General features: G+C 40.3%; 1 protein-coding gene across 1 annotated transcript in view; it reads left to right on the top strand.

Moving 5' to 3' along the window:
* The window catches only part of FSHR (follicle stimulating hormone receptor), a 176490-nt gene that overhangs the window by 110390 nt on the left and 51015 nt on the right, over positions 1–15085 (top strand). The window contains exons 3-4 of the mRNA XM_036926066.2: positions 10928–11002; positions 13043–13117. Of these exons, the coding sequence (XP_036781961.2) occupies positions 10928–11002; positions 13043–13117 (150 nt within the window). The remainder of the gene's footprint in view (positions 1–10927; positions 11003–13042; positions 13118–15085) is intronic.

Here is a 15085-nt window from a genome sequence, read left to right on the forward strand (position 1 = left end):
GCAGCTCTCTAGTGTGGACCCAGGTTTCGGGAATTTTTTAAAGTCCACTATAAGATTCTAATGTGCAGGCGGAGCCAAGATGGCGGCGTGAATAGAGCAGTGAAAATCTCCTCCCAAAACCACATATATTTTTGAAAATACAACAAAGACAACTCTTCCTAAAAGAGAGACCAGAAGACATAGGACAACATCCAGACTACATCCACACCTGCGAGAACCCAGCGCCTCACGAAGGGGGTAAGATACAAGCCCCGGCCTGGCAGGACCCGAGCGCCCCACACCCCAGCTCTGGGTGGGAGGAGAGTAGTCAGATTGGGAGGGAGAGGGAGACCAGGACTGTTAAACACCCAGCCCTAGCCATCCGCACCAGAGCGCAGACACAGTGCATGCATGGGGTGTTGGAAACTAGGGAAACAGGACAGTAAGACCTGTGAGCAGGTCCCTGCAGCCGCCGCCCTGGGGACAAAGAAAAGTGAGTGTTTTTTGGAAGTCTTAAAGGGACAGGGACCCCACCGCTGGATGGAAGCATCCTGGGACACTTAGTCCAGCAGCAGGGAATCTGGGGAACTCTGGGCACTCTAACCCCCTGGGCAGCAGGGAGCACGGAGGCCCCACACAGAGATAAATATCTTCCCAGCAGTTCCCCCTCCAACGTGGCTCCACCATATCGGAGCAGAGGCCCGAACCAGGCCACACCCACAGCAACAGCAGAGATAAACTCCATAGTAGCTGGACAGGAAGCAGAAGCCCTGTCTGCACGCAGCTTCCCAGCACAAGCCACTAGAGGTCTCTGTTCTCCCAGGAGAGGAAGGCCACAAATCAACAAGAAGGGAAGTTCTTCCTGCTGTCACTCGTGTCAGCTCTGCAAATTATCTCTATCGCCATGAAAAGACAAAATTTCAGGCCGACCAAGATCACAGAGACAACAACTGAGAAGGAGACAGACCTAACCAGTCTTCCTGAAAAAGAATTCAAAATAAAAATCATAAACATGCTGACGGAGATGCAGAGAAATATACAAGAGCTAAGGGATGAAGTCCGGAGGGAGATAACAGATGCCCAGAGGGAGATTAGAGACATCCGGAAGGAGATTACAGAAGTGAAACAAGCTCTGGAAGGATTTATAAGCAGAATGGATAAGATGCAAGAGGCCATTGATGGAATAGAAACCAGAGAACAGGAACGCATAGAAGCTGACACAGAGACAGATAAAAGGATCTCCAGGAATGAAATAATATTAAGAGAACTGTGTGACCAATCCAAAAGGAACAATATCCGTATTATAGGGGTACCAGAAGAAGAAGAGAGAGAAAAAGGGATAGAAAGTGTATTTGAAGAAATAATTGCTGAAAACTTCCCCAAACTGGGGGAGGAAATAATCGAACAGACCACTGAAATACACAGAACTCCCAACTGAAAGGACCCAAGGAGGACAACACCAAGACACATAATAATTAAAATGGCAAAGATCAAGGACAAGGACAGAGTTTTAAAGGCAGCTAGAGAGAAAAAGGTCACCTATAAAGGAAAACCCATCAGGCTATCATCAGACTTCTCAACAGAAACCTTACCGGCCAGAAGAGAATGGCATGATATATTTAATACAATGAAACAGAAGGGCCGTGAACCAAGGATACTGTATCCAGCACAACTATAATTTAAATAAGAAGGAGGGATTAAACAATTCCCAGACAAGCAAAAGTTGAGTGAATTTGCCTCCCACAAACCACCTCTACAGGGTATTTTAGAGGCACTGTTCTAGACGAGACCACTCCTAAGACTAAACAGATGTCACCAGAGAAAATAAAATCACAGCAAAGAAAGCAGACCAAACAAATACTAACTAAAGGCAAAAAATAAAATCAACTACCCACTACAAGCAGTTAAAGGAAACACAAAAGAGCACAGAATAAAACAACCAACATATAAAGAATGGAGGAGGAGGAATAAGAAGGGAGAGAAGAAAAGAATATCCAGACAGTGTATATAACAGCTGAATAAGCGAGCTAAGTTAGGCAGTAAGATACAAAAGAAGCTAACCTCGAACCTTTGGTAACCATGAATCTAAAGCCTGCAATGGCAATAAGTACATATCTTTCAATAATCACCCTAAATGTAAATGGACTGAATGCATCAATCAAAAGACACAGAGTAACAGAATGGATAAAAAAGCAAGACCCATCTATATGCTGCTTACAAGAAACTCACCTCAAACCCAAAGACATGCACAGACTAAAAGTCAAGGGATGGAAAAACATATTTCAGGCAAACAAAAGAGAGAAGAAAGCAGGGGTTGCAGTACTAGTATCAGACAAAATAGACTTCAAAATAAAGAAAGTAACAAGAGATAAAGAAGGACATTACATAATGACAAAGGGCTCAGTCCAACAAGAGGATATAACCATTCTAATATACATGGACCCAACACAGGAGCACCAGCATATGTGAAACAAATACTAACAGAACTAAAGGGGGAAACAGAATGCAATGCATTCATTTTAGGAGACTTCAACACACCACTCACCCCAAAGGATAGATCCACCGAGCAGAAAATAAGTAAGGACACGGAGGCACTGAACAACACACTAGAACAGATGGACCTAATAGACATCTATAGAACTCTACATCCAAAAGAAACAGGATATACATTCTTCTCAAGTGCACATGGAACATTCTCTAGAATAGACCACATACTAGCTCACAAAAAGAGCCTCAGTAAATTCCAAAAGATTGAAATTGTACCAAACAACTTTTCAGACCACAAAGGTATAAAACTAGAAATAAATTCTACAAAGAAAACAAAAAGGCTCACAAACACATGGAGGTTTAACAACATGCTCCTAAATAATCAATGGATCAACGAACAAATTAAAATAGAGATCAAGGAATATATGGAAACAAATGACAACAACAACACAAAGCCCCAACTTCTGTGGGACGCAGCAAAAGCAGTCTTAAGAGGAAAGTATATAGTGATCCAGGCACACATAAAGAAGGAAGAACAATCCCAAATGAATAGTCTAACATCACAATTATTGAAACTGGAAAAAGAAGAACAAATGAGGCCTAAAGTCAGCAGAAGGAGGGACATAATAAAGATCAGAGAAGAAATAAAGAAAATTGAGAAGATTAAAACAATAGAAAAAAATCAATGAAACCAAGAGCTGGTTCTTTGAGACAATAAACAAAACAGATAAGCCTCTAGGCAGACTTATTAAGAGAAGAAGAGAATCAACACACATCAACAGAATCAGAAATGAGAATGGAAAAATCACGACAGATCCCACAGAAATACAAAGAATTATTAAAGACTACTATGAAAACCTATATGCTAACAAGCTGGAAAACCTAGAAGAAATGGACAACTTCCTAGAAAAATACAACCTTCCAAGACTGACCAAGGAAGAAACACAAAAGTTAAACAAACCAATTACCAGCAAAGAAATTGAAACTGTAATAAAAAAACTACCCAAGAACAAAACCCCCAGGCCAGACGGATTTACCTCGGAATTTTATCAGACATACAGAGAAGACATAAGACCCATTCTCCTAAAGTTTTCCAAAAAATAGAAGAGGAGGGAATACTCCCAAACTCATTCTATGAAGCCAACATCACCCTAATACCAAAACCAGGCAAAGACCCCACCAAAAAAGAAAACTACAGACCAATATCCCTGATGAATGTAGATGCAAAAATACTCAATAAAATATTAGCAAACCAAATTCAAAAATCACATCAAAAGGATCATACACCACAACCAAGTGGGATTCATCCCAGGGATGCAAGGATGGTACAACATTCGAAAATCCATCAACATCATCCACCACATCAACAAAAAGAAGGACAAAAACCACATGATCATCTCCATAGATGCTGAAAAAGCACTTGACAAAATTCAACATCCATTCATGATAAAAACTCTCAGCAAAATGGGTGTAGAGGGCAAGTACGTCAACATAATAAAGGCCATATATGATAAACCCACAGCCAACATCATACTGAACAGCGAGAAGCTGAAAGCTTTTCCTCTGAGATCGGGAACAAGACAGGGATGCCCACTCTCGCCACTGCTATTTAACATAGTACTGGAGGTCCTAGCCATGGCAATTAGACAAAACAAAGAAATACAAGGAATCCAGATTGGTAAAGAAGAAGTTAAACTGTCACTATTTGCAGATGACATGATTTTGTACACAAAAAACCCTAAAGACTCCACTCCAAAACTACTAGAACTGATATCAGAATACAGCAAAGTTGCAGGATACAAAATTAACACACAGAAATCTGTGGCTTTCCTATACACTAACAATGAACCAACAGAAAGAGAAATCAGGAAAACAACTCCATTCACAATTGCATCAAAAAGAATAAAATACCGAGGAATAAACCTAACCAAAGAAGTGAAAGACTTATACCCTGAAAACTACAAGACACTCCTAAGAGAAATTAAAGGGGACACTAACAAATGGAAACTCATCCCATGCTCTTGGCTAGGAAGAATTAATATTGCCAAAATGGCCATCCTGCCCAAGCAATATACAGATTTGATGCAATCCCTATCAAATTACCAGCAACATTCTTCAACGAACTGGAACAAATAGTTCAAAAATTCATATGGAAACACCAAAGACCCCGAATAGCCAAAGCAATCCTGAGAAAGAAGAATAAAGTGGGGGTGGATCTCACTCCCCAACTTCAAGTTCTACTACAAAGCCATAGTAACCAAGACAATTTGGTACTGGCATAAGAACAGAGCCACAGACCAGTGGAACAGATTAGAGACTCCAGACATTAACCCAAACATATATGGTCAATTAATATTTGATAAAGGAGCCATGGACATACAATGGGGAAATGACAGTCTCTTCAACAGATGGTGCTGGCAAAACTGGACACCTACATGTAAGAGAATGAAACTGGACCATTGTCTAACCCCATACACAAAAGTAAATTCAAAATGGATCAAAGACCTGAATGTAAGTCATGAAACCATAAAACTCTTAGAAAAAGACATAGGCAAAATCTTTTAGACATAAACATGATGACCTCTTCTTGAACATATCTCCCCGGGCAAGGAAAACAAAAGCAAAAATGAACAAGTGGGACTATATTAAGCTGAAAACCTTCTGAACAGCAAAAGACACCATCAATAGAACAAAAAGGTACCCTACAGTATGGGAGAATATATTTGTAAATGACAGATCCAATAAAGGGTTGACATCCAAAATATATAAAGAGCTCACCCACCTCAACACACAAAAAATAAACAATCCACTTAAAAAATGGGCAGAGGAACTGAACAGACAGTTCTCCAAAGAAGAAATTCAGATGGCCAACAGACACATGAAAAGATACTCCACATCGCTTGTCATCAGAGAAATGCAAATTAAAACCACAATGAGATATCACCTCACACCAGTAAGGATCACCACCATCCAAAAGACAAACAACAACAAATGTTGGCGAGGTTGTGGAGAAAGGGGAACCCTCCTACACTGCTGCTGGGAATGTAAATTAGTTCAACCATTGTGGAAAGCAGTATGGAGATTCCTCAAAATGCTCAAAATAGAAATACCATTTGACCCAGGAATTCCACTTCTAGGAATTTACCCCAAGAATGCAGCACTCCAGTTTGAAAAAGACCAATGCACCCCTATGTTTATCACAGCACTATTTACAATAGCCAAGAATTGGAAGCATCCTAAGTGTCCATCAGTAGATGAATGGATAAAGAAGATGTGGTTCATATACACAGTGGAATATTATTCAGCCATAAGAAGAAAACAAATGCCACAATTTGCAACAACATGGATGGAGCTAGAGGGTATTATGCTCAGTGAAATAAGCCATGCGGAGAAAGAGAAATACCAAATGTTTTCACTCATCTGTGGAGTATAAGAACAAAGGAAAAACTGAAGGAGCAAAACAGCAGCAGAATCACAGAACCCATGAATGGACTAACAAGTACCAAAGGGAAAGGGACTGAGGAGGATGAGTGAGTAGCGAGGAATAAGGGGGGGGGAAGAAAGGGGGTATTATGATTAGCATGCATAATGTGGAGGGTGGGAGAAAGGGGAGGGCTGTGCAACACAGAGAAGACAAGTAGTGATTCTACAACATTTTGCTATGCTGATGGACAGTGACTGTAATGGGGTTTGTGGGGGGGACTTGGTATAGGGGAGAGCCTAGTAAACATAATATTCTTCATGTAATTGTAAATTGATAACAAAAAAAAAGAGAGAAAGAAAAGGGGAATTACTCCCTGATAGGATAAAACTAACTGCAAATCAATGATTGATGCATGCTTCACATATCCTTAATTTTGATCTTTTAAAGGGTGTCAGATGATCAGCTATGGAAGTACATTTTTCTGATAGTATTCCTTTCTCTTAAAAAAAAAAAGCACTTCCTGTATGGTGATCTACAATAGGTTCTTCACAATGGTATAAAGGTCATATCAAAGTGTGGGCAAAGGGTTTGTTTGTAGTTATACAGAGGATCAAAGCCTAATTTGGCTACCCAGAAAACGAATTAAGATACAATATGAAGAAGAACTTCCAACATCAACATCCTCTGGAAGAGTCATTCCAGAAGAAGATCATCAAAAAACTTCAACAAAGATCCTGGCGCTGTTGCAATTGTAGCTGCATTCATCCCACCGGTTCCCGGACTTGCCATTGGAATGAAGAAGGAGATATCTAAGCTGGCCTGTGCATACAGTAAAACAAATTTGACTGGATTATACTGTCGGAACTCAACCAAGAATTAGGAGAAGTGCTAGTTGCAGTGCTTCAAAATCGTGCAACTATAGACTATCTACTGTTAAAAGAACACATGGGATGTGAGCAGTTCCCAGGAATGTGTTGTTTTAATTTGTCTGATTTTTCTCAAACTATTCAAATTCAGTTAGACAATATACATCATATCATTGATAAGTTCTCACAAATGCCTAGGGTACCTAACTGGTTTTCTTGGTTTCACTGGAGATGGCTGGTAGTGGTAGGTCTGCTTTTGTTATGTAGCTGTATTCCTATTATGTTAATGTGTGTATGCAATTTAATTAGTAGTTTAAAACCTATACATGCTTATATTACTCTACAAGAAGATATGTCAAAGAAATAATCAATCTTCCCATGTTTTCTTCCACCTGCTACTTCTATAGCTTTTCTTCTTCCTTCCTAATTACAACCCTTAAATAGAATTCGTGCCTCATATCAAATTTACCAAGTATCATAATTCTTCCAAGTGGTAAAGATACCTCAAGACAAATGCTGGGCATAGAAGCCACAGGGCATAAATCTGCAAAGAAGTAAAAAGCTAACCTTTTCAAAGAATATTGCTTCTCTCTCACTTACCAACTTTACATTTCCCTGTATGGCCCCAGAAGATGACTGGTTAGCCAGAGACGGGTAAGATTCCTCAAGGGAGGAACAACCTAAGACAGGCACAGTCTCAAGGGGGCCATCAGGGGAGAAATTGGGGATCAACAGAGGTGAGGCTTAGAACCTCACCCCCCCTGTTTTGAGAGAAATCTTCTGTATCCGTGGATGTTTTGTTGCCCTTATCTAGCTTGGATTAATAATTAGTCTATAGGCACACACCTGATCATCTACATTTGCCCTCTTACAGCACTAAATTATGTTTTCTACCTTTATCTTGCATCTACCTACCACTTCAGCATTTTATTAAAATAATAATAATAATAATAATAAGGGAGAAATGAGGGATTCACATATAAATCAAATATAAAAATCAAACGAATAATCATATCTGACTTTATTGTTTATAGTTCATGATGTGTGATCAAAACCGAAAGTTTCTGTGATGACTGCCCTTGCACTGTTCACCATGTAAGAACTTATTCACTGTGTGTAAGAACTTGCTCACCATGTAAGAACTTGTTCATTATGCTTCAGAAGATTGGAGACTGTTGAGAATTAGGCTTGGGTGGATTAATGATTGTGCAGTGAGTTCTCCATACAGAATTTTATTGTTGTTAACAACCATTTGATCAATAAATATGAGAGATGCCCTCTCAAAAAAAAAAAAGATTCTAATGTGCAGCTAGAATTGAGAAACTGAGATCTAGTCCAACTATTCCCTTTACAGATGGGGGCAAGGGGCAGCCAAGAGGGCCAGGAACCTTAGAATCATCAGGCTGCAGCTGGGATTTGAATACCACCTTCTGGCCAGACAACATGACTAAGATTCTTCCATTAGTTCTCTTAATTTAGAGTTCTCAAAACAAAACGAACTGGAGTTTACTCCTTTCTTCGAATTAAAGTCATTTTTCAAATAACTTTATGAAAGTATATTTTATATACAATAAAATATATGCACCCATTTTAAGTTTAAATTTCAATAATTTAGCCTAATTTATACACTTATGTTAATATCTCCCCAATCTTGATATAGAACATTTCCATCACCCCAGAGTTTCCTCCTGCCTCTTCCCTTTTAGCAACCTCCATACAGGCCCCCGACAACAAGTACTCTGATTTCTGTCACTGTAGATTAGTTTTTTCCTGTTTTAGAACCTCATATAAATGGTATCATACAGTTTGCATTCTTTTATGTCTGCATTCTTCCACTCAGCATAATTTTTTAAAGATTCAAACATGTTGTATCAGCACTTTGTTCTGTTTTATTGATGAGTAGCATCCATTATATGGATATTCCATAGTTTATCCATTGGGCTATTTTCAGTTTTTGGCTATTACAAATAAACCAGCTATGAACTTTTGTGTACAAGTCTTTGCGAGGGCATAAATTTTTATTTTTCCTGAGTAAATACATAGGAGTGGAAATACTGGGCCCAGTGTGGCCTGGCAGACAGGGCATGTAGAAAAATGTGCTCCAGCCCTGCAGGCAGCTAGAGCTGGTTCTGCATACAAGTAGGGCTGTCTATTACATGGAGATCAATGCACCAACTTCACAGGCATGTCTGAAGGACTGGAGAGAAGATGTGTAGAGTGGCTGGTAAATAGAAGACACATAAGAAATGGTAATAGAAATAACTAGAGTCATAACTGGTTTGGACTGGAACAAGATCCCTAAATTCCTCAGTGAGGTGCTTTTCCACTACTGCACACCGTTCACCTTCCCCAAATCCTCATCCAGCCAAAGGCTCCCCCAACCCTACCCAACTCCAACACACTCTCCTGTTTTTGAAGTTGAAACCATAAAATATGAACTACCTTCTGAAATAAATCAGAAGTGTCTCTCGGCTTGTTTGCTCTAATAATTTTTAGTTCTCTTTATCCAAAAAAATTAAGAAACTCCCAGCACATGAATTCAGGTAAGGAGAAACTTCTACACTTTTCTACTAAGAACAGTTGTAGGCAATATTAGGCTGAGATTACCACGAGTGGTGACCAACCCTCGTGGCAACTATGTGAACCTGGAAATAGCTTTTGACGATATGGCCCCATTTGCATTTAAACCCTCTCTGTCATCTAGTTCTCTGCTCCCTCCTTATTCTCGATCTCTGAAACTCTTCCACTAACTCCATTAGGTGTTCAAATAAATGTCTTTTTCTTCTAGATCTACTTTCCTACTCCTTCTCATTCCTGTTTCTCCCAGAACTCCTTCCATTTGCAGGACAGGGGAGGAAAATAAACAACCAATGGCAACATTGTTCTATTGCACACACACATATACAACTACCCTTTTCAATGTTCAATTGTGAAAATTATGAACACTTAAATTTACCAAATGAATCTCAAGAGATGCTATCATAAAATAAGCATCACTTTTTTCTCACAGATTGCCCCCTCACTCGTGGAGCCTTGTGAGAAATGACCCTGCCACCACTGACAAGCCCCAGATGCCACCAGCTCCCCTCACTGAGATGGCTGCTGCTCATAATCACACTTACCCTCCCCCACAAGACCTTCTCCCTGACCTCCAGGCCTTTCCCTTGATCAAGAGCCTTTGTAAAGCTCTGCAGCTAAGTCCCAGGCCAGCAGATAGAGCTTCTGCCTCAGCCAATTTGAATTCATGCTGCCTGTGAGATTTCCTGAGACACTTCCAGCTGCTTCATTAAAACTGCATAAGAGTCTTCCTCAGGAGGCCTAATAATAGCACGTTTCATCTTGAGCCACTTTATAAACATTAACTGATTAAGCCACCCTCTCTCCTCATAAGCTCTGGGTTTCTCCTAGTGGACTTCATTCTCTACTGCCCTCAGATTTCTCCACGAGGTAAAAAGATGGGACCTAAAGAATCTTTTCTGGGTATTTTAGGCTAGGACAACATTAATGCCAAAGGTCTTGCACAAACAATCCACATGTGGGAAATGATATGGATGGGAAAGGTATATTTAAGTCCATGTTTATTGAAAAGAGGTTCTCCACTTCTAAAGCCAGATTAACAGAGAAAAGAACATGACTTCTTGTTCTATAGCCCATACTGCCAAAACCTGTCTGCCACCTATTCTTATAAATAAAGTTTTATTGGAACACAGTCATGCTTATTTGTTTATATGTTATCTATGGCTACTTTTATGCTACAATTTCAGTTCAGTTCAGCTGACATTTGTAAAACAGAATCAAATGACCCGCAAAGCCAAAAACATTTTTACTATCTGGCTGTAATGAAAGTTTGTGGACCCCTTGTCTAGAGAACTTACAAATCTGTTCGAATTCTGCATATTCTCCAAATGTCTTTAATCAAGCCTCACCGGCTACATCTGTAGACTGAATGACCTCTAAACTGAGCCATCATCATGGGCTTATTCTTTCACTGTTCTCTAAGTATTAGCATCTAATATATTAGTTTTGTCTGCTATGGCTGACTTCATTGAGGGCAGGAATAGAGTTGTGTGTTGTCTCATGAATCATTGTAAGCATGAGGCTCTGTGCAGAGCCCTAAATCCATTTACAGAGTATAACTGAACTGACTTGAATTGTACTTCTTTCTTTGCAGAGAGATATCACAGAATGATGTCTTGGAAGCGATAGAGGCAAATGTGTTCTCCAACCTGCCTAAATTACATGAAATGTAAGCAAGGAACTGCAGGGTTTGCTCATGACTGTTCTTGGCAATAGCCTTAAAGTTTGCTTATGTTCCTGGGAGGTCCTGGCTCTACTCTGTCCTCAGATCCCTAGAATTTCATTTTAAGATGTCAAAGTCAGCCCAAAAGGCACAGTCGTGTTTCTCTCTGCCTGATGATCTGGGTATCAGTCCAAAGCCTAGTCTTATCCTGTCTTCACTCTATCAAGTCGATCATGCCATTGTAAAATTTACTTCAGGCTGCTGAAAGACCCAGCTCATTCTTTAACTTAACCTACATGCTGGGTTCCTATTTTGGTTTGTTTTTACCCCATCTTCCTCCAGCCCCTAAGCAAGCAAGTCACTTTATAACCAGGGCAGGAGATAGACCTCAGAAGTGTACATGAACCTATGTAGACAAAGAATGCTTAAGTCCTAAACCAACATAGTCACCTAAATAACCCTATTTTTAAGACAGAACTTCAAAGGAATGATGAATCACCGGTCTACGTCATGCCTTAGGCTGACCCTAACCCAAAAAAAATCCCTTACATTAAGGGTTTCTCAACTAATGCCACTAGAAAGGTTTCTTCTATGGAACATTTATTAACATCTCACAAAATTCCCAATGAACCACTCTTCTAATTGTATAGAGAAGGAATGAAAGACACAGAGAAGTTGTGAGTCTGTTTAAAGTCACTCAGCCAAATCCATATCAGAATAAGTGCTTGAATATAAATATCCTCTTTTGTATCTTTCTTAAAAACTTTAACATTTGCCAAGCATATATATGTGTATACACACATATACACATGCATAATTCATATATATGTATATATACATATATATGAATTCATTTACGAAAGATAGTCTGCCAGCTGGGCAAACCCTCCCTCCCTTTTCCTTCCTTCCACCCACTCCCCCCCACCCTTATTCTTTGTCATCATTAAACCTCTGCAACTGATGCCTTCCCTCCCTCCTCCCCACTGCCCTCCTATTCCTTTCTTCCTTCTCTCTCTCAGCTTGGCCTCTCCCTACCCTAGTTGGAAAAAGAAACCTGAGGTCTCAGAACCCACAGGGAATATCAGAGAAATAAACCAAAGAGCAGCCAGCCCTCTAAGCAGGGTCAAGCAGGCATCCTCCTATGCAGTTCAATGGGCAGCTGAGCTAACAGAACGGTCTTTCATCTCTTCCATGCGTGGAGAGGTGCTCACCCCACATAGCACTGACTGCACTTAAAATAATTAATTACCTGGTACTTGGATCTGGGTAGCTACAGGTTACTGAAACATAAAAGCTAATGAAATAGGGAGGAAGTAATTAACACAGAGCATCTCTGCAAATATACATTGATCCAGCACGATGAGGGAAGGGCAGCCTCTCTCTGTTGGAATCCAAATGAGAACATGCTCACCTCCAGACTATTGATCAAGACATGGCACAGGCTGACATTGGGCAAAAGTCACCACTTCCCATGAGTTGTGCAAGCACAGCCTCAGTCCACCCCATGAAAGGAATCCTAGCTACATTCCCAGCTACTACTGTCTGCAGGAATTTCATGGTTAAAACCAGAGATGTCTGTTTTTCTCCCAATCTTTGTCTTCCTTTGTCCTTTTACCCTTTGCCATATTTCCTCCCCTCCCATCTTTTCATACCCTTTTTGTTTTCCATTGCCTTCTCTTTTGTCTCCAGACCAAAGTTCATTTCCCCATATTAGTCTCATCCTTCACCCTCTTAGCCTCCTCAGACCCTGGGAGATCCTTACTGGTTAAAGACTCAGCTGTGCTCAGGGTTCATCACCCAGTACTTTGTTTGCCTCTGATGGACAGGTCCCAGGAGGACTTTGGTTATGAGAGCTTAGTGGGATGGGGTTGATATTTAATTTGGACAGTCCAGTATAGTAAAAGGCACTGCATGCGTGCTCAATTTTCATGGAAAAGATGGAGGGATGGATAGATGAGAGAATGATTTTTTTTTTGCAAAATGTGAGGAATAGTACAGCATTCCTTACTGTTGAGATCACATGCATGTTCATTCCTTTTTTTACAGTAGAATTGAAAAGGCCAACAACTTGCTATACATCAACCCCGATGCCTTCCAGAACCTTCCCAACCTCCGATATTTGTAAGAACTTCTATATTCTGGTGTCTGCTCTATGATCATATTGTGTATTCCTATTTTAGCAAAATGTCCACTTGCTACTCTGGGGGCAATTGCTTTGTATCAAAGATATGGGGCAGAAGTGGAGGTGCAGAGAGATTTGCTGGTGGATTTTAGCTTAGTTTAATAAGCAAATTCCACTAATATAATTGCATTTTGTTTCCACTTACAAAAACAGATATCATAAGGAATTCCATTTGCACTAATGGGATTGTCACACAGACCTCTTGTGGAACTGTCATAATTTAGTATTAATGAGATGCAGCCAAAATTTCTGCTAGCATTTAATTTGTGACCTTGACCTCAATGACATCATCTCTCTTCTGTATATATTCATTGTTTCCTTGATAGATTATAGTGTTTTATTTTGTAACTTTTAGTTAATAATAGACATGGTATTTTATTAGCAGAGAGATTCCTGGTGTTTGAGCTCCATCCCTGCCTATCCCCATCAGCAAAAACACAGCTTCTTTCACTCAGGTGGCTTTCAAATTAGTCAAGGGTTTGACAGCACCCTGTGTACTATGATGGAGCCCCACAAAATAACAGATAAGAATCTGGGCCATGGAGTCAACCTTTCTGGGCCCTTTTACTAGCTACTAAACACAGGCAAGAACTTAACCTCTCAAAGCCTGTTTCTTTGTCAAGAGAATGGAAAAAATAATAATGATGTGTATCTGTTACCTATTAACATAATAATGCACAGTCACCTACCCATAAAAGTTTTAATGCAACAACTATTTATTATTTCTTACCTGTCTGTGAGTTTATTAGCAGAATGGTTCTGCTGACCTGGACTTGCTTGCCTGGCCTCAAGCTAAGCCTCACTCATGTTACTGCAATTAGTTGTCAGGTCAGCTGCGGGCTGGCTGCTCTGAACGGTGTCAATTGGGATGACAGCTCTCTCTCCTTCAGTAGTACTCATTTCTAGCAGGCTAACATAGCGTTGGTCTTATGGAAGCCCTGGGCTTCCAAGAAAGAGCTGAAGCTTTCAAGCCTCTTGAGACCTAAAACCCTGAACTAGCACACCACCTCTTTTGGTGCATTTTATCAGCTGGAGTATTCAGCAGCCAGCCCAGGTTCAAGAGGTGGAGAAACAGACTCCATACTTCTTGATGGGAAAAGCTGCAAAGTCACAATACCAGATGGATGGATACAGGGAAGAACACAGATAGGATAGATAGCCATCTCTGCAATCAATTTAAAGTATGCAGAAAGTTTTTCTACAGTCTCTGTCACATAGTAAATGCTCAAAAATTATTAGCTACTAGTAATATGATTCTGTCCCTAAATTTTGATCCATGAAAACTGGAGTTAGCAGGTATAATAAGGAACAGTGGGCCACTGTGCACCTTAGCTCTCTGAATGGACACTAAGGGAATAAAAGATTTCACAGAAGAGAATCCATACGGTCTGAAACTTCCTCTCTGATGGGAGCCCTGGGAAGGATCTGAGAAAGAAAACAAGTCTGCCAGCTCTCGAGGTAACGTCAGAGCTTCATTGTACCAGCCTTATGGGCATGCAGCTTGTGCGTTCACCTAGGACTCCATGCTCAAAAGGGCCCCGCATTCAGAGGGCCTCACATTGTTTAATTTTCTGGGGTTGCTGTCTAAATAATTTGAACAAGGCGTTCTGCCTTTTCACTTTGTCCTGCTCCCTACAAATTATGCAGCCAGCCATGCTCAGTGGCCAGGGTTATGATCTCTTCTAATTTCAGTCTTGAGAGTCTTGGCTCCCTAAATGGGCTTTGCTATCCTCTCTGTAGAAGCTATTCTGGTTTAGACACATAACAGCAGAGGAAATATGGGGTACCGGGAAAGGTTTGAGCCTCAGAATAAAGAATCTAGGACTTCATCGTGACTCTACCCATTTCCTCTTGGACCAGTCACTGGGCTTGCAAGATGCACATGGCTTATATGAAGTGAGATTTAT

This window comes from Manis pentadactyla, chromosome 2 (genome assembly GCF_030020395.1).
Source record: "Manis pentadactyla isolate mManPen7 chromosome 2, mManPen7.hap1, whole genome shotgun sequence".
NCBI classification, from domain to species: domain Eukaryota; kingdom Metazoa; phylum Chordata; class Mammalia; order Pholidota; family Manidae; genus Manis; species Manis pentadactyla.